Source organism: Echinops telfairi, unplaced genomic scaffold (assembly GCF_000313985.2).
Source record: "Echinops telfairi isolate 266 unplaced genomic scaffold, ASM31398v2 ScPeMD7_7400;HRSCAF=8409, whole genome shotgun sequence".
NCBI classification, from domain to species: Eukaryota; Metazoa; Chordata; class Mammalia; order Afrosoricida; family Tenrecidae; genus Echinops; species Echinops telfairi.
This window is the reverse complement of record NW_022111300.1, coordinates 45,209,435-45,230,015: the sequence shown is the minus strand read 5'-3', so window position 1 is coordinate 45,230,015 and position 20,581 is coordinate 45,209,435. Positions and strand designations below refer to the sequence as shown.

Genomic DNA, 20,581 nt, shown 5'->3' with positions numbered 1-20,581 from the left:
CAGCCGGGCCAGTCAGGGAGTCCCCATAGGCCTCCGGGGTTTCGGGAAGCCCTGGTTACAAGATAGGATTGTTTAGGTCCTGGGGGCCTGGGAGCTGTAAACAGGTAGCCTCTGAATGAGGAATTATGAGACTCTGGGCCCGGGGTCTTCCCAGCAAAGCAGTCTTACACGTCTGAAAGGAAGAAAGGGTGGTGAAGGATGGCCTGGTTGGCAAAGAGAATGGTCCATGCTTGTCTTAAGTGATTACATGATGTTGGGCCTGCCCCTCTCATTGAGTTATCTTTACCCTGCCTTTGTCTCCTCTAATTGGAGCTGATGAGGTGCTAATTGGGGGCCTTTTTAAAAAGCACACTACTTTAATCATTGGGAATGCCAGGGGAGGCCCTGGGAGTGGAGTTAATGAGAGGGGGCAGGGTAGAAACAGAGAGGGGGTGGGGTGGGGGATGAGAGAAGGGCAGGGCTGGGGGTGGGGGATGGGTGTGTGTGTGTGCGCGTGTGTGGTTGACAAAAATAAAGCCTGTGTGTTGTGGCAGTTGGTGAGGGTGGTTGCTGTGCTGTTGGCCCCACAGACAGCGGGAGCCAAGTGCTCCCCAGTCCTGGGCCACCTCACGACCCCTGAGGTGCTGCCGTTCAGGAGTGTGTGTGTCCCGACCTGTGTGTGTTTCTCATGCCTTCTCCACAAGGAAGCTCATCGTCCGGCACCACCTGGGCCAAGATGCTGTCGTGATCCGTAAGGTTTTCCAAATATCCGTTTGTGTCCTGGAAGAGGGTTGCCAGGCTAAAGCCTGCCCACCGTGGGTGACCCTGCTGGTATTAGGAAGCACAGCAGTATAGCCTCGGGCAGCACAGCAGCGTGTGCAGACAGACTGACAGATGGGGGTGGGTGAGGAGGTGTCAGACAAGGGGACATGAACGGTGATTGTAGACACTTCTCAGCTGGAACAGGAACCATCGGGTTAATAATGGCTGTAACTTCCACCCTTGAATCCTTGCCTTGGGTCTGAAGCCTTCGCTTGCTGCAGCCCCAGGGCAGCCCCTTCCGAATGGGGAATGGGGACCGGGGTGGCTCAGCCTCCTGCTGGCCCTTGCTGGCCCCTGCTGGACACCATCGGGCCTGTGGCTGCAGAAGCCGCTCCTCTTCATTGGCCTCTCTGTCTATCAAAGTCGCCCTGATGGCATCCGCTGGGGGCACTGAACTCTGGCAAAAACACGAGCTGCCTTCCACACTCCCTCACAGCGCCTCCAGAGGTGGACTTACTTAATTTCACTTCCTATGCTTCTCTTCCCTACTCGTCTACGCTTTTCAAATCTTTGACTGCGCCTGTGCGACATCTGTCATCAGAAAGAGAAAACACTTCGATGAGCATTGTTCACCCGTTGCATGAGTTTTCATTTGGCGGAAGCAGTTTTAGGTTTATGGGGAAATTGTGCAGAAAGTCCAGAGGGATCCCGCCTATCCCAGAGGGCTCCACCCTTCCCCAGTGCCCCTCTTACGGACATCTTCCATGGGTGTGGTTGACAGGTCATGACCACTGGATCAGTTTGGGTCTAGAGCAGAGGTTCCCAAACTTAATTGGCCTACAGCCCCCTTTTCAAAAACATAAAAGCCATACTCAGCCCTCCCCTGGCCATTCAAAATGTTTGCCCGCTAGCCCATAGTCCAGGATAAAGTGTAGGCATCTGCTTTTGCAGCCTACTGGGTGGTTCCAGCTCCCCCCAGGGGGTGGTTAAGCCCACTTTGGGAAACACTGATCTGGACACGAGGCTCCTTGGGAAAGGTCCATGACAGCTGGCTTCCCTCCAGGTCACACAGTCCCCGTCACACGCACAGTTCTGACACAGGCAGAACCTTGGGCTTCCACCGTGACAGCATCAGATAGAATTGTTTCTCTGCCCCAAAAATGCACCCTGTTCCACAGTTTCAGATTGTTAGGTAACAGTGAAATCAGAACTGACCGGACCTGAGTGTGGGGCAGGGGAAAGAGTGGGGTGGGAACAATGGGCCCTCTGGCAGAGTGCTGGCTGCAGGCTCTGGCTGTGAACTGCGCAGGCCCATGGAAGGAAGGGAGGGGGGAGGAGGGGAAGGACAAGACTGTCGCCATGGCGATTGGGGATGCGCACCCTGCACTCAGCTTATGCTGGCTCTCACGGAAACCCCACCCCCACCCGACCTGGGGCCCTTGCAGGGACTTAGCGCTTCATATGTGAGCTCACAGTGTGGACACACACTTCTCGAAGGTTACCTTGGTGACACACTTCAGCTTACTGGAGGGCAGTGGTCCTTCAGCCTCCTTCCTCTTCTTCAGCGTCCGAGTGCTTACATTCCTTGGCCATGCCACCTAATGCAAAGTCCAGCCAGGCCGCCACCTGTTCCCCCAAAAAGATGTAACTGACGTGGCACAGCCTGTAGGCATGAGCACGTACTGTGTGTAGAGCTGTGTGGGTCCAATCTCATCCCTGAGGAGCAGGAAAGTGCTCAGAGCCGTCAGGATCCTGCACTTACTTATCAGACCCTGATGGGCTGCTGTCAAGTTACTTGGGCTCAATCAACCTCACAGAGGAGAGCAGAGCTGCCGCCGCAGTGGGCTTCTTTAAAGAGACAGATAGATGGCCACAACTTTATCCCCAGGAGAAAGTGACCGTGAGTGGGTTTGAACTGCCGGTCTTTCAACCAGCAGTCAGTCAGTCCCTTCACCCCCACACACCCAGGGCTCCTTCAGCACCTGCTTCACGGTGTGGTTAGGTGCCATCCGGCTGGTTCCAACTCATAGCAACCCTGTACTCAACAGAAGGAAGTGTTGCCCGGGCCGCACCAGCCTCGCAATTGTTACGGTTGAGCCCATTCTTACAGCCACAGCGTCCATCCATCCTGTCGGGGCCTCCCTCTTTTTTGCTGCCTCTTCACTTTACCAAGCAGGCTGTCTCCTTCCGAGGACTGCTCTTTTCTGATAGCACGTCCGAGGTGCACGACACAATCTCACCATCCTCGCTTCTTAGGAGCTTTCTGGGTATGCTGGTTCTAGGTTTGGTTGCTCTTCTGACAATCCGTGGTGCTCTCAATGTTCCTCACCAAAACCTCGTGCCAGTGCACCAATTCTTCCCTGTCCTCTTTATCCATTGTCCAGCTTTTGCGTGCACATGAGGCGATTGAAGATGCCGTGCATCCAGTCAGGTACACCTTACGCGTCCAAGTGACACCTCTGCTCTTCAGCACGCTAAACCCTATCCCCACCGCCAGTGAATTGATTCCGATGCCCACCTTCCTTATACAGAGTTTCTGAGGTGGTAGATCCTCCCCAGAACAGAGAGCTGCATCTTTCTCCTGAACGTGCGCTATGCTCCAGCTGGGTGGCTCGATGCACCAGGACACACTCATGTTCACCTATGACACCAGGTGACACTGAAGCAGGCGCTCAGAGCACCTGAGTGAGTCAGCAGAGAGCAGATTCTAGCAGCCTGGGTTAAGGAGCCCTGTTGACACAGTGTTGAAGCGCTCACCTGCCAACCCAGTGGGTCTCAACCATCCTAATGCCGCGACCCTCTCATGTAGCTCCTCATGTGGGGGTGACCCCCAACCAGAACATGATTTTTGTTGCTACTTCATCACTGTCATTTTGCTACTGTTATGAATCATAATGATATGCAGGGTGTATTTTCATTGTTAAAAATTGAACATAATTAAAGCATAGTGATTAATCACAAAAACAAGATGTAATTATATATTGTGAAATATTTCTTTATTTCTTTTTTTACACACCAGGGCGCTTTATTGAGCTTGCTGAGAGATGGAGATATATGCGCAAACGGCTGTGGACAGGACCAGAGGTCAGGTCGTCCAGCAGGGAAGGGCCAGAGGGTCCAGGACACAGTGTGGTGCAGTGACTAGTGGCCTTGCTGGCCCGTCATCTGTGGCAGGGCTTGGGAGCTCATCACTGTGCCCGTGGCAAGAAGAATGACGAAGATGAGGATTCCCAGGAGGCCGAGGACTGTAGAGAAGATGTTCAGGTACTTGGCAGAGGATGCGTGGCTCTGGGCCCCAATCATGTCTCCCACCACCTTCCGGTCCCTAGACTTCACGGAGTAGGCATAGGCCACGAAGCCCAGGCGGCAGCAGTGGAGAAAGAGTGTGCTGAAGAGGGACCAGACGATGTGGCCAGGCACATGGGGTTCACTCTGGATGCTGATCATGGTGGACTGCATGGGGGCAGCGTGGTATGGGGCCCGCAGCCCACCAGCTTGAGCTCCTCTTGAGCCATCTCCTGGGCGTGAGGACAAACAGACCTGCAGAATGGGAGAGGCCGAAATATTTATTTCTAATGAAAAATACATGAAATATTGTCTAGAAGTATGGTGTAGCATTGGTAACAGTCTTCACTCCGGGTACTCATATGTGGGTGTATCTGCATGGGGGCGGGCCCACCTGGAGACAGGTAGAGGAGAGGTGTCTCGGTTCCTAAGACCACTGGAAATATGTGTTTTCCAATGGTCTTTGGCAACCCCTGTGAAAAGGTTGTTCAACCCCAAAAGGGGTCGTGACCCCCAGGTTGAGAACCGCTGTGCTAACCGAAAGGTGAGCGGAGCACACATCAGCCACTCTGCAGGAGAAAGATGAGGTGGTCTGCTTCTGTAATGATGTATGCCCTTGGATGCCCTTGGGGTCATTCTCTTCTGACCTGCAGTGTCACTGGGAGCCAGAATGGAGTTGAGAACAACGGCTTTGGGGGTTGTCCACTTTGAATGTGTGAATGAGCAGACGAGGATGGGGCATCTTGGCGTGGGGGTGCGGGAGTGCTGGGGACTTGGCAGCTGCGTGGGCAGGAGGCTGAGGGAGCATTTGCCAGTTGGCTGCAGCTTCTGAAAGAGCCAGCAGAAGGCCGAGCAATTCAGCCATTGTCCACTCAGTGACCATGTTTTCTTTTCATGGCAAGACACACACAAACACAAAACACACAGTCTCTCTTCTGTTGTTGCTGTTTTTAAAATTACATTGATACAATAACGTGCACAAACACAGAAAATTAGATGGGACTCGGTGATGTAATTTTTTCCATAGGTATTGTTGGGGAAAGACCTTTACCTGGAAGTCGGAGCATAGAAAACCCCAAACTAAACTGTGGCCATCAAATGGATTCATAGCGACGCTATAGAACAGAGTAGAGGTGCCTCAGAGGGTTTCTGAGGCTGACTTCCGAGGCTGGGGGGCTCAAAGCACTGAGAGACCGTTAGCAGCTGAATGCTTACCCCTGCAACCCCAGAGCTCCCTCCTGGACCATGTGAGAGCTAGAAATTAAGATCCCAGCATATTTGCTCAAAAGAGACATTTGAATATATTGTAGAGGCCACTCCAGAAAGATCACTTAAAAATAAAATCTGCTAAGTCCTCTAGGTATGATCTTTTAGTTCCTCCACCTCACCTGACTAAAGTGATCTGTCTACTCCTTCCCTTTCTCTCTATCAATCAAGCCCCCGGTGCCTTTGCAGGTGTTTGGCATGAATCCCTACCTCACACCCTATGTCAGCTGCACCAAATGGATCCCAGCTCCTCAAGTGATCCAGACTCTTGCACACCCCAAACTTTGTGCTTGTGGTTCCTTTTGCTACAATGACAGTTCCACTTTCCCTGGTTTAGCTCAAATCCCTCCTGGCCTGTGAACAGGAACCTTTCATCCTAGGCAGAATGCACATCCTCCCAGGGCACTTTCTGCCCACCCATTCATTCATGTTTGCCAGTATCTTTATTAAGCGGTGCCCCACTCGATAGGAGCTCTGCCATAGCAGAGTTTATCCTTAATGCCCAGACCAGATGCACGCACCTTTTGCCTTTGCCGTCAAGTCGATTCTAACTCACAACAGCCTTGCGTGCTACAGTGAAAAACTGCTTCATGGGGTTTCCTTGGCTTTAATCTTTTGGGAAAGGAGCCCTAGGGATTCCTTGGTTAAAACACTAGGCTGCTAACTGACAAATTAGCGGTTCAAACACACCAGCTGCACTGCGGAAGAAATGTGCGGTGGACTATTTCCATAAAGATTACATATTTGTACATCTGTAGAAACTCCATTGAGGTTTCATTACCTTGTCAAATCGGGTCCATATGGGTCATAGTTGGCGCTGATAACAAGGAGGATGGTTTGGGTTATCGTCTTTATGGGAAAGGATCACCAAGTCTTTCTTCCATGGCCACTGGGTGGTTTCCAATGCCAACTCTTAGGTTAGAAATTGAGCACAAGTAAATGCTTATTAAGTGAATACATGAGTCAATGACAGAGGCAGGTACTTCCTCTTGTCTCCTCTGTTTTCAGATGAGACCATGACCTGTCCACCTGCTGCTGTGGAAGCAATTCTGCCTCATGGGAACCCTACAGGACAGTAGGACTTCTCCCTGGAGTTCCAAAGCTGTCCATCTTTACAGGAGCCTCTTTCTCTCATGGAGCAACTGGCAGGTTTGAACTGTTGACCTTGTAACCAGTAGTCCAGTGCATAAACCACTACACCAGCCACCAAGACCCATTAGATAAAATCAAGCATACCTGAGATGTAATTCAGAGAGAGCTATAAATCCTTACCAGAATTGTTAGTGTGGAGAACCATCTTGCCCATTTTCACCTTATTTCACTCCATTCCAATTATCCCCAAAGAGGCTACTTCAGTACATTTCTGGCTCCCAATTGGCTTGTTTGTCATCTCTCCTCCAAAATCTGCTTCCTCCCAGTGTATCTGTCTACAAATGCTCAGGGAGGGATGTAAATAAGATGCCTTTCCCTCTGCTGGGCTGGTCCATTTCTCTTTTCAAACATACACAGCTGGATGTATGGCTCAGCTGATAGTTATCTGTCCAAGATGAGCGTGTCCATGTCCCATCTGCTACAGTGGTGTGCTTTTCTTGTGTCCTCCCTATACAAGGAAGTGTGCCCCATTTCCCTCAGGGGAACTGGCATCTCGTCTTCTGCTCTGGCTTTGGGGCTGCAGACTTCTTATTCCCTTGAACCCTCTCAGAACTCTGCCTCGATTTTCATGGTAACTAATTAGACATCAGAGAGAAAGAGAAAGAGAGAGAGATAGAGAGAGAGAGAGAGAGAGAGAGAACACTTTGGTCTTTAATGTATCTTTAGCCTTCTTTTTTGTCTTTTCCACCTTTTGTCATCACTAGTCATTGTTATGCATTTAAATGCATTTTATGCATAAAATTATGTGTTGGGCATCAATTAGAACAAGACCAGCAAAACAAACCCTCAGAAACTAGAATAAAAGAAATAATAAATATTAGAGCAGAAATAAGTGAATCTGAAAAAAATTAAAACTATGGAAAAATCAACAAGAAATTGGTTCTTCAAAAAGATTAGTAAAATGGATAAACCACTGGCAAACCTAACAAAAGAAAACCAGGAGAAAAAGTACATTTAAAAAATCATTTTATTGGGGGCTTTTACAGCTCTTATAACAATCCATACATCAATTGTATCAGGCACATTTATACATATGTTGCCATCATCATTTTCTAAACATTTATTTTCTATTTGAGCCCTTGGTATCAGCTCTTCTTCTTTCCCTCCCACCCCCACCTCCCACCCTCGTGACCCCTTGATAATTATAGATTATTATTATTTTCATATCTTACACTGACCACTGTCTCCCTTCACCCACATTTTCCGTTGTTTGTCCCCCTGGGGTGGGGGGGTGAGGTTTAATGCGTCAATCATTGTGATTGGTAAAAAGTAAGTATTTTTTAAGTAAATATTTTAAATAAGAAATTAAATGGGTCACATTACAACAGAGCCAACTGATATCTTTTTTAATCACACAGTATTATGAAAAAATGTATTCCAACACATTTGAAAATGAGAAGAAATGGATAAATTTCTAGAAATGGTTTATCTGCTTAAATTAACACAGGCTGATCTAGAAAATGTTAACAAGCCTATAAGAAGCCATATATCTAGTCTTTACAAAACTCCCAACATCTAAAAGTCTAGGGCCAGATGGTTTTACTGGGGGATTCTTCCAAGCATTTAGAGAAGAATTAACACCAATCTCACACGAACTATTTCACAATATAGAAACAGACTTACTGATGAGCCCGGGAAGGGAACACACATTTCGTTTCAGTCCATATTCCTAGAGGGGGCGTGTATAAAAGCTCTGATCATTGCAGGGAGGTTGTGAGATTGAGGAGCCCCAGCCTTGCCATAGTTAAGTGCTTGGCTGCTCACAAAAAGGAGGGCAGTTCACACCCCACCCTCAGCTCCTCCACACATTTTGCCATTCTGAGGGCATTTGCGATTTTCCACTCTGTCCCCCTGAAGTTTCCTGGTGGGCTGGCTCATCGCATGTCCCTGGTCAGGTCATCTGCATGCTATCCTTCCACCTCCATCAACTTCCTTTAAAAGCTCTAGTAGCACGTCCTTTAAAAGCTCTAGTAGCGCGTATCTGGGCAACTTTATCTTAGTGTTCAGTCCAGCTTGGGCTATCAAGGCCGTAACGGCCGCACGTTCGTCTCCTCTCAGAAGGGGCCTTTGAACCATTCCCCCAACCCGGTGTGGTGACGCAGGCAGAACCAGGGTGGGAGGTAATTAGGTCATAGAAAGCACTGACGTCAGAGGACTCCGTTGGAGGCTCGACTAACGTTCATAAATAAAGACGGACCTGGCTTCAGCGCCGGGTAGATGGGAGGCCGGGCACAGGAAAACACTGATGATGGCATCCTTTCTGTAAGTGTTTAGTCCCCATCCCTGTTTCCTGGAAGCATGTATTTTCTACCGCCAAATCCTTCAATGGCAATATAATTGCTATTTCCATTCCCCTGGTTCCAATGGGTTTGGGAGCCAGTTCTCCTTCCCAGCTCATTAACTGACTCGCCTTGGAATTAACAGACTCTCCATTGGGGGGTTGCCTTGGAGACAAAGCTTCCTGTAGGTAATCCAAGATTATCTAGCTCTTTATCCTGCATGTGACCCTTAATTACTTGCTAAATTAGAATGGTTTTCTGAAAATCACAAGCGGGGGTTAATATGTCCTTCCAGAGCTGGTCAAGCTGAGATGACACTGAATTCACAGGGAATTCAAGTGACATGATCCCTGAAGACGTCTCTTTGAGAAAGAAGATGAACTCTCCCCCCGGGAGGCGGGACCCCCCCATCACGGGCTGTCACTCACTGTCCCTCCGCCTGCTTCTTTCCTAGCGGTTTAATCTTCTCAGGACAATCCCCTGTGTCAACACTGAGAAGACTCCTTCTGGTACCGGGCCCTGCATCCACTTGTCTTTGAGAACTTACATTGCTTTAGACTTAAGAGCACAATTACATCCTAACGGCAGGTTTTCCTTCTGTGTATTTACACAATGATGAGGCTTCAGGGGACAAGCAAGGAGGCAGGACAAAGGGACAGAAAACAGCCAGGAAGCACTTTTTGGGGGGGTGGGGGGAGAAGCTGGGGAGCTCTTTCCACCCTAACATTTTGTAGACTTTAAAGAGAGATAAGTGGGGAAGGGGAAGAGGTGCACGGGAGGCTCGTAGAATGTAGGTAATGAGATGCCTCTCAAATGCGTCTTGGTACTAAGTAAAGTTTAAGTAAAGGCCAGTATTGGATGAGAGTTGACGTGAGAGCTTATACGGAGTATGGCGGTTGAGACGCCCTCAGTCAGGGTACACTCAGGACCATGAGATTCGTTCAGGAAAAGAACACAGGCCAGGAAACTGTGGGGCGGCTCTACTCTGTCCTTAGTGAAACAGCCAAGTCTATGGTTCCAGAAGATTTTTTAAAAGTCTTGAACTGTTAAATCTCCTGCGAGTGGTTCTCAATATGAATGCGTCAAACTAGGAACAGCACAGACCTTGGAACACAATAGGTGCCCATCCAAAAAAGAAGAAGTTTAAGAACTGGAAGAGAAGGAAATCATGTGAGAAATAAATATCATTGGTGACTTTCCACCTCGTCATTCATTCAGACTTCTGCAGGAGTGGTTTTCAGATTGCTAAAACCTTGCCTACAAAGTCTTATCTGCTTCGTTCTACTGTCAAAGTGGAAATTAGCTGATATTTGCTTACATCTGAATCATGGTGTGTTCAAGATCAAGTGTATGGTGTGTGTGTCTAAAGAAACATTTCCTTACATTGAAGTCATACATGCATCCACTTATATCTTCTTCCGAAAGAAGGTGCCGTCTTTCTCTACCTCTGTGTGTGTCCCCCTTCCTTTAATCTACTTTTGATTCCCAGTTAAAAGTTTTGCTTTAATGTCTCTGTTGCCATCCCTTGTCATGTTGCGCTGGGACATCAACATCTACAAATAGTTATTATGTGGTCAAAATAGGACAAGATATCATCGTCCAGATAAAGCATTATCTTCTTTTCTCAAACCCTTCTTTCTTCTTTTGATTCCTACTCTCATCCCTCTTTGTTCTCCCTTTGTCCCGTCCCTCTCAAAGATGCCTTGAATTTGTCAAAGAAAGTAAAGATCATATGTGCCGTAATGGGGGCTGTTGCTCGTCAGTGTAGCTGAATGAGTTCTACTCCTAGTGACTCCTGTACTCATACTACCACAGAATGAAACGCTGCCGCCGTGGTGCTGCACCCTCCCCACACATGAGGCTATGTTGGAACCTATTGCTGCAGTGACTCATCAGTTCATCTCATGAGTGTCTTCTTCTTTTCCACCGGCCTTCTACTTTACCAAACATAGCCTTCTCCGGGGACTGTCTCTCCTGATAAACATGTGCAAAGTATGTGAGATAGAGTACTCCATCCTCACTTCTGAGGAGCTTTCTGGCTGTACCTATTCCAAGACATATCTATTTGTTCTTCGGACAGTCATGATATATATTCAAGATTGCCGACCCAAACTATGATGTACGTGCATAAGGTGACCAGACGTCCCACTTTGGGCGGGGCAGTCCCAATTTTTAACAAATGTTCCCACGTCCCGCAGCATTTTTAAAAAGTCCCGATTTTGGGAAAGAATGCTCGACAAGCTAGGGTATACATTTTTTGGCTGCCATGTGGCTATTTCATCAGGATATGAGTTTTATCAATGGTGTCCCGGTTACCAATGTTAAAATCTGGTCTCCTTATACATGCATCAGTTCTGTTCAGTCTTCCATATTCATGGCCCGGCTTTTGCATGCATCTTGAAGCTTTTGAAAATACCGCGGCTTGAGTCTGGCACACCTGAATGCTCAGCGTGCCGTCTTTGCTCGTCTGCATCTTAAGGTGGTCTTTTGAAGTCGCTTTGCACCATGCAATGAGAATTTTGATTTCTGGACTGCTACTTCCATCAGTGTTCCTTGTGGCTGCAAGTGAAATGACATCTTCGACAACTCCCCCCTTTCCTCCATTTGTCGTGGGTGTTACTTATTGGTGCATGTGTGAGGACTTTCGCTTTCTTTATGATGATGTATCATCCACCGTGAAGGCTATGGTCTTTGCTCTTCAGTACTAAGTGCTTCCAGGCCTTTTGACTCCCAGCTAGCAAGGCTGGGCCATCTGTGTATCCCAGGTTGCTGTTGGGTGTCCTTCTGATTCAGATACTGCATTCTTCTCAGATAATATGTCCAATATACAAATTGAATAAGCACAGTGAAAAGATACGGCCTGACTCACATATTTTCTGATTTTAAACTACACAGTACCCCCTTTTGAATGACTGTCTTTTAGTCTAGGTACAAGTTCTAGAGGAGCACAATTAAGTGATCTTGGGATTACCATGGTGCACCATGTTATGCATAATTTGCCATGACCCACACAGTCAATGCCTTTGCCAAGATCTCTCTGACATCAGCAAAGATATCCCTCTTTCTAGATTTTCTCCTAAATGCAGCTTGAGTTTCTGGCAGTTCTCTGTCGAAATACTGGTGTGATTGATTTTATAATTATCTTCAGCCAAATAGACCTTGCATGTGATATCAATGATATTGTTTAATAGTTTCTGTATTCTGTTGAATCACTTTCCTTTGGAATGGGTGGACATCGAAATCCCTTCCATGCAGTTGACCAGGTAGCTGTCACCCAGATTTCTTGGCATAGACCCTTGAGGTCTTCCGGTGCTGCGACTGTTTATTGAAACATCTCAGTTGGTATTCCATCAGTTCCTGGATCTTTGTTTCTCGCCAATGACTTCAGTGTAGCTTGGACTTCTTCCTTCAATATCATTGGTCCTTGATTATATGTTGCCTCCAGAAATGGTTACAGGATCTCTAGTGGTGAAGTGATTATGTGTTGGGCTGCGATCCGCATGGTCGGCAGTTTGATTCCACCAGCAGCTCCTCAGGAGAAAGACTGGACCTTCTACTCCTGGGAAACGTGACAGTCTTGGAGACCCATGGGGAGTCGCTGTGAGTCAGCATGGACTCTAGGGCAGTGAGTTTTTGAGCCTGAAATTTGTTAAGAAATATGATAAAACAATTGTCATTTTGGGAGGATAAGCGGCCTATATTGCATTCAGGCTTACAAATGGCATAAATGATGTCACCAATGGTCAGGCATGAAAACATGAGTATACTTGTGACAGGTCACCAATGTGTTCAAAGAGATCCAAGAAAGGAGAAGGGGCCATGGAAGGAGGGACCTATTACCACCCAGAAAAAGGAGCCAGAATTGGAACAGGTCCTTTGTGTTAGGGGAGAGAGGCCCTAAAACATCATCACAGGTCCGGTAGGCACAATTGTACAGCGATAATAAGTAAAGATTATAGTAAAGTCATAGAGAGCATGAGAGGTAGAGGAGAGATTAAAATAATGGAGTCAGACACATTTCATGGTAGCATGCTCACCTCAACCCTGCTTGGTGGTCCACGTGGAGAAAGTCGGAGAGAGAGAGACATTTTTTGCTAACCAAGACTTCTATCTCTTTAGGGGGCATGATTACAGGTAACCACACATGTTACAGGAAGGGGCTGCACAATAGGCAATACAAGCAATAGGAAGGGGATATACCGTAGGCAAAAACGTAACAGGAAGGGGATGAGCTGGGGGTGTACACATGATAGGAAGGGGTGGAACTGGAGGTATACATGTGACAAGAAGGGAAGACCCTAAATTCATGATGGCGGTCTAACCTTGGTCACCCTTGAGTGGGCTTGACCTCCCTGGGCTCTCCTTCAGGGAACCAACCCACTACTATCCTTATCAGAAGAGAGTAGGCCCTACTTAGGGTGGACGGACTATACAGTCTGATTGCTCTAGCTGGCTGATAACCCTTAGGGAGAAGAACCCCTGACCTATTTCTGTTGACCTCCAAGTGTGTAGTCATCTAACACGTGTAGCAAGCAGCTAAGTTTGGCATATATCTGGGGGAGGCAACTTGGGAGAAATCTTTCTGTTTCCCACACCTTTGGACCCAGGTTCCTCTGCTGAGAATCTCCTAGATCAGTGATTCTCAATCTTCCTAATGCCATAACCCTCTATTACAGTTCCTCATGTTGTGGTGACCCCAACCATAAAATTATTTTCATTGCTACTTTATAACTGTAATTTTGCTACTGTTATGAATCGGGCAACCCCTGTGAAAGGGTTGTTTGACCTGAAAAGGAGTCATAACCCACAGGTTAAGAACTACTGTCCTAGACCCGGGGTGGATAAGAACTACCCCCCAGAATGAAGAGAGAGATTTCTCCTATAACCAGCACATGATATCTGAACTTCTAGCCTCCTAAACTGTGAGAATAAAATTCTGTTTGTTAAAGCCATGCACTCACGGTGTCTTTGTGAAGGCGGTGTGGGGTCATTCAGGCACTGAGGCACTTTACAGAGACCTAACTGTCACACAGCATGCTAAGGCATAGGCAACTGACCCCAATAGATGTGTGCCCCACATGGCCTCGTTCTCCTTTCTGGTTCCCAATAGCAGTCGTGTAGAAGCAGTTTCGGGTTTGTTTTGTAACTGTGCCAGGCAACTGCTTCTTCTTTTCCTTTTTAACTTTTGACGGTGAACTGAGTGGAGAAGGTTTAAGAGCAAAGGAGCGTTCCACTCCACAGTCATTGCAATCCCAGCAGCTTAGCATCACTCATCCCGCTTGCTCCCTGTGCCTCCTGTCTCCATGCCTCCTCTTTTCCGAGCTTTTCTGAGCTTTGTCCTTGGGTAAATGCTGCTCTTTGGATTTCAAACGCTCGGTTAGTCTAAGCTGTGCACGCTTCCCCGTGTTAGAAGTTTCCCGATGGATTTGCCTATTGTTCCCCTGAAGTGGAGCCATGGGGATGAGTTCATTTCCAGACCTCCAGGCTAAGGATGGGCCATGGTCTCAGGGTTCCACCAGTCTCAATCCAACCAGTAAGCTTGGTCTTTTTTATGATTCGGTTCCACATTTTCATTGCACTCTGTCCTTAAAAACTCTCAAACTCACTTCCATTGAGTCTCCTCAGGCTCCTCGATCCTACAAGACAGAGTGGAACTTCCTCTGTGAGCTGCTGTTACTGAAAATCCTTACAGGAGTAGAAAACCTCATCTCTCTCCAGCAGAGCTGCTAGAGGATTGGAATTGCTGAACTTGTTTGTGCTTAGATGCTGAATGTGTACCCCAGGACCCCACCAGGGCACCCTTCCACTCTATCCAGGACCTTCTACTTTTATCCTTCAGTTGGTAGTGGTACCCAGGGCCCGTCTAGTCTCCGGGTCATATAGATGGACGTTCTGGTCACTCATTACTCCATTGGACTAATTGTTTCCATGTGTCTTTGATCTTCATTACTCTTTATTCCTCTGGACAGAGAGAGAGACCAATAATTGCACCTTAAATAGCCAGCCACAAGCTTTTAAGATGCTAGTCAGGACTCGCCAAAGCAAGATGTAGAACATTGTCTTGTGAACTATTGTGGTAGTTACATAATCTGGTGTCAATTTGAGGATTAAGAGTGTAAGGGTGGAGTCTTGCCTGTCAATTGGGATATAGCCAATGAGGCCTCTGTTTGGGCATGGCCTTTGGAAGATTCTGGGAATTCCTGTATTCCTCCTTGGATCCGGAAGACTCTCTCTCTCTCTTTTTCTCTCTCTCTCTCTGCTCACACCCTGGGAGGCATAGCAGCTCACAAGACACATGGAACTATTCTAGTGCCTTGAGCTGGAAGAGTCACGTGGACCCATGTCAGCCACCACTGGATCCACAGACTTTCCACCCACTGGCCTGTGATCTTCCTGCATTCAGCATCATTGCATGTGTTTTGTGAGTCTGAAAAGGACTTTAATGATTGATATCAGACATTTGGCCTAATATCAGATTTATGGATTTGATTTGGACTGAGCTGGGATGTTTTATTAATATTCAATTGTTCTGGTATATAAACCTCTTTCTTATACATATATGAGGGTCTATGAATTTGGTTCCCTAGTCTACCCAAACTAACACAAGTATGCTATGCCAATTGACCTTGGTGTCCTTTGAGCCCCCAAGCCCAGTGACATTTCCTCAAGGTGTTTGGTGATAGCTAACAAATGTTCATAACATTGCTCTATCACATTCACAGATATATTTGCAGCAAAAGTAAAATACGGACACGTATCCTCTCAACTCACTGCCATTGAATTTATTCCAACAAATATCCTCTATCAACCCAATATATATTCATGACATGCTCCTACTCACCTCACCCCCACCCCACGCTCCCATGTAGCCTGTGTCTCTCACAGATGACTGCTATTTTAGGATCCTGTAAGTACCTTTTAAAAACTTACCTCAAGTTCCCCACCCCTGCTCCATCATTATCTGTTGACCTTCCTTTTATTGTATATTGCCTTCCCCCCTCACCCACGTTAATGTGTGTTCACTCAGCGCAATGTCCTCCGGGTTCAGCCCTTGTTATGAGGGTTTCCCAGAAGTCATCCATATCCTTTAACATGTGCGGGATCCCTTGTGTTGGGGACCATAGTTTGGCCTCCAAACAGTTCTTATCTGTATTTTCTTTCTTTGGCGAAGAGGCATACAGGAAGAGATTAAATTTCAAGTGTCGTGACGGTTGGCAAAATCTGTACCACAGAGCACATTGCTTGTGCTACTACACATTGTTGTGAGATGCCATTGGGCCGATTCCAACGCATGGTGACTCCCTGTCACAGTAGCACTGCCTCCTAGGCCTTCTTGACTGTAGTCTTTGCTTTTTGCCTTCTGGTTTTATATAATATTTGTAGTGCTTCGGGTGAACGTTTCCCCAGCAAATTAGGTCCCCATTTAACCATCTTTGCACAAATCACACAGTACGTTGGCATTGCTCACAAGGTTGTCATCCTCACTCCTTTCTGCTTGAACTGATTCCAGTCCTCTAGGCTCCCTCCCTCGTAACTGGCTCGTCTTGGCCATTCTCTTGGCTGAATCTGCATGGAAACAGATCACCAGTCTCCTTGTGTGGGTTTGAGCCACCAACCTCCTGATTAGGAGCTAAGCGCTGAACCATTTCTAGTATATATACCACAGGATGCAATACCATTACAATATACCAAATTTATAATATTAGCTCTGCTCTTTTCAGATTTGTTAGATGGCTCACAAACATCTAAAAGAAGGTAGGCAGGTTCATTCAGAATTAATAAATACTTCAGTGCTCACTGCCCAAACCTCCCGGGGGTGGGCATGTTTGCTTGTGTGTGACAGGTGGTCGGCGTGCAGACTGTGCGCTCTGACAGCTGTGCCCCAGAGACTGGGCTAACTGAACGGTCTGCAGGTTACCAGTGGAAAAGTGAAGGCGTGTCAATGACATCCCTAATCTTTCTTGTTTCGAGAACATCTATTTCACCTGAGTGCATGTTTATCACTTAGAACAGGGCCTGAAACATAATAGACAGGTGTCCTCAAACCCATTCTGACTCAGGGTGACTTCCTAAATGTCCGGGTAGAATTGTGCTTCGTGGGGTTTTCAGTGGCTGATTTTGGGGGAGTAGGCTGCAGGTCATTCTTCTGAGGTGCCTCTGGGGGGGCTTCAACCCCACCGAGTGTTCATAGTTTCACACCAGCCAGAGACTCCTACTGCATAAACCAAACCACACGCACTGCCGGGTCCTTTTGGATTCAGAGTGACCCTCTATCGTATGGAGAGTTTTTTCTGAGGCTGTAAATCATTATCGGAGCATATAACCTCATCTTGCTCCCTTGGTGCAGCCGGTGGGTTCAAACTGATGGCCCTGCAGTTAGCAGTTCAAGGCATAGCCCACTGCACCACCCAGTCTCCTTCCTGACCTGCTGCAAAGCACCAAACTCACTGTCATCGAGTCTGTTCTTTAAATGTTTTATTTTGTTTTTAAAAATCATTTTATTGGGGGCTCGTACAACTCTTATCACAATCCATACATACATCCATTGTATCAAGCACATTTGTACTTTTGTTGCCATCATCATTCTCAAAACATTTTCTTTCTACTTGAACCCTTGGTGTCAACTCTCATTTTCCCCCCCCTCCCTGTCCCCCTTCCCTGATGAACCCTTGAAAATTTATAAATTATTATTATTTTGTCATAGCTTACTCTGTCCGACATCTCCCTTCACCCACTTTTCTGTTGTCCATCCCCCAGGGAGGGGGTTATATGTGGGTCATGGTGATTGGTTCTCCCTTTCTACCCCACTTCCCCTTACCCTCCTGGTATTGTGACTCTCATTATTGGTCCTGAGGGGTTTATCTGTCCCGGATTCGCTGTGTTTTCAGTCCTTAACTGCACCAGTGTACATCCTCTGGTCTAGCAAGATTTGTAAAGTAGAATTTGGATCATGATAGTGGGGGAGGAAGCATTAACGAACTAGAGGAAAGTTGTATGTTTCGTCGTTGCTACACTGCACCCTGACTGACTCATCTCCTCCCCGTGACCCTTCTGTAAGGGGATGTCCAGTTGCCACAGATGAGCTTTGGGTCCCCAATCTGCACTCCCCCTCATTCACAATGATATGATTTTTTGTTCTTTGATGCCTGATACCTGATCTCATCAACACCTCACGATCACACAGGCTGGTGTGCTTCTTCCATGTGGGCTTTGTGCTTCTGAGCTAGATGGCGGCTTGTTTATCTTCAAGCCTTTGAGACCCCAGATGCCATATCTTTTGATAGCTGGGCACCATCAGCATTCTTTACCACATTTGCTTATGCACCCGTCTTCACCGATCATGTAGGGAAGGTGAGCATCATAGAATGCCAGTTTAATAGAGCAAAGTGTTCTTGCACTGAGAGAGTACTTCAGTGGAGATCCAATGTCCATCTGCTACTTTAATACTAAACCTATAAATATATGCACATAGATCTATTTCCCCATCATCATATATAAATATATTTACATATGTACATGCCTGTATTTAGACCTCTATAAATGTCCTTTGCCTCTTAGTTCTTTCCTCTATTTTTTTTCTTGTCACACTATCATGCTCAACCTTCATTTGCGTTTCAGTAATTCTTCTCAGTTACATTGCCCTTGATCAAGCCCTACCACCCTCCTCACTACCGATTTTGGATCACTTATTGTTCCCTTGTCCCTGGGTTTGTTAACACCCACTTCTTTTGCTCCGTCTCCCCCTTTCCTATATCCCCCCAGAACCATCGGTCCCTGTTGTTTTCTTCTCCAGATTGTTTATCCCGCCTATCTTATCTAGTTAGACCTGCAGAGGTAATAATATGCACAAAAAAACAAGACAGAGCAAACCAAAGCAACAAAACAAAAACAACAAAATGAGAGAAAAAAAGAAAAGCCTGTACAGTAAATAGTTTAAGATCTGTTTGTTGACCTTTAGGAGTGTTTTCCGGTTGAGTTGGATGGGGTGCCATGCCCTGGCCCCAGAGTCTATTTTTGGTTAACCCTGGGGACTTCCTTACTCTGCTCCCACTGCTGTTCTGTTGCATGCCCTTAGTGTTTCGCCTCAGTGTGGTGGGGTCATATTGGGTGCAATTCCCACACTGTGTCTCCAGTGTTGTCCCCCATAGGGCTGTGCGTCAGTGAGGGATGTCGTGTCTCATAGTGGGGCCGGCCATATGGTCCACTCTGTGCATTGGGTGCTCTGAGCAGGGATCTCATCCTCAGGGCTTGGTGGGCCAGGATGTGCTCCACTCTTGCTTTCTCCCCCTTCATTTGCTCCTGTGTTCTCTGATCAGACATGTCCCTCTCCCTGACCTGTAGCTTCAGTGCTGTTCTGTTAGGGGCAGTTCAACTATGTTCTATAGGGTCACTATGAGTCCAGGCCTGTTAAACTCTTTTAAAAAATGATTGCCATCAAGTTGATGCCAACTTGTATCGACCCTACAGGGTCCCTTTGAGTTTGTCAGACAGGAAACTCTTTTTTTTTTATCAATTTATTGGGGCTCATACAATTCATCACAATACATAGATCAATTGTGTAAAGCACATCTATACATTTGTTGCCCTCATCATTCCCAAAATTCGCTTGCCTCTTAAGACAGGAAACTCTTTAAGGGAATGAAAAGTCCAGTCTTTCTCCTGCAGAGTGGCTGGTGGTTTGGAACTGCTAACCTTGTGGGTTGCAGCCCAACACTTAACCACTTCGCCACCTGGGCTCTTCCAGGGCTCTCCTACCCCACCATTCTTTATCCTGAGACTTGCCCTGGAAGAGCCATGGATCCATGTTCAAGGTGAAGCGTCGGCTTGTGCACTGATTGGCAGGTGGTGGCCGACCAGGGCAAACGAAGTTAAACCAATGGAGAAACCGCTATGCTTGCTCACAGCCCAAAGAGAGAGAGCTAAAGAGATAAAGAACTGTGCCTAAAACCCAAGTATTTAAAACATACTGCTTAATCTTAGATTGTTTAAAATTCTCCTTAAGACACATTTATGAAAAACAAAACTCTGGATAATGACTGATTTGGTAATTTTATTAAATTTATTGTATTAATTCCTCTTCAGAAAAAAAAAAATCCAGATTCTGTATCAACTCATTGCGGCCTATTCTCTCAATGCCATAGGTGTACTGACCTAGCAGGTTCATTTCAGTGCACTATAGCCCTGGCTTCAAACCTCGGAAAGGTCTTGGCATTGAACTTAGGAGAGAGACAAGGCCAACTCAGGAATTCTTAGAAATCTTGGACTCAGCACCAATAGACCGTTCGCAGCACTGGGCGGTGGTTGGGTCACTGGAGAAGTCCTAACAGACAGGCCAGAGAGTTTGTTTTTTGGCACAAGGTGAGGGGAGGAGGTGTGGGCTGGTCCAGGACTATGAATGATTACGCCACGTTTCTGAAAGGTCTAAATATTGACAGTGCACCTAGGTCACAACCAGCCACTGTACAAAGGGATGCCTTTCTTCAAACTCATACTGTACTGGAAAGGTTCGTGGCCGACTGATGTGCGTGTGCATTCCCAGGTCTTGGGTGCTGCGAATTCCTCCCCTAAGGAGTTTTAAGCGACAGGAGAAGGACCCCACTTGGCTAAGGTGACCAGATTTTAACATTGGTAAAGCGAGACACCATTGATAAAACTCATATCCTGGGGAAATAGCCACATGGCAGCCAAAAACCGTGTACCCTACCTTGTCGTGCATTCTTTCCAAAAATTGGAACTTTTTAAAAAATTGCACGTGCGAAGAGAATGCATCCCGGGCGAGACCTGCGGGCTCCGGGCCACGCCCCCACGTCATGCCCCGCCCCTTCCTCCTGGCCCCGCCCACAGACGCTCCGGGTCCC

At 47.0% G+C, this 20,581-nt stretch overlaps 1 protein-coding gene across 1 annotated transcript; it reads right to left on the bottom strand.

The window, feature by feature from the left end:
* Nucleotides 1–3,882: 3,882 nt before the first annotated feature.
* Nucleotides 3,883–6,589, bottom strand: LOC101658976 (interferon-induced transmembrane protein 1-like). The gene is made up of 2 exons (XM_045296059.1): nucleotides 6,565–6,589; nucleotides 3,883–4,259 (listed from the first exon to the last, which is right to left on the bottom strand). The coding sequence occupies exons 1-2, from the start codon at nucleotides 6,587–6,589 to the stop codon at nucleotides 3,883–3,885; spliced, it is 402 nt and encodes a 133-aa protein (XP_045151994.1).
* Nucleotides 6,590–20,581: the final 13,992 nt, after the last annotated feature.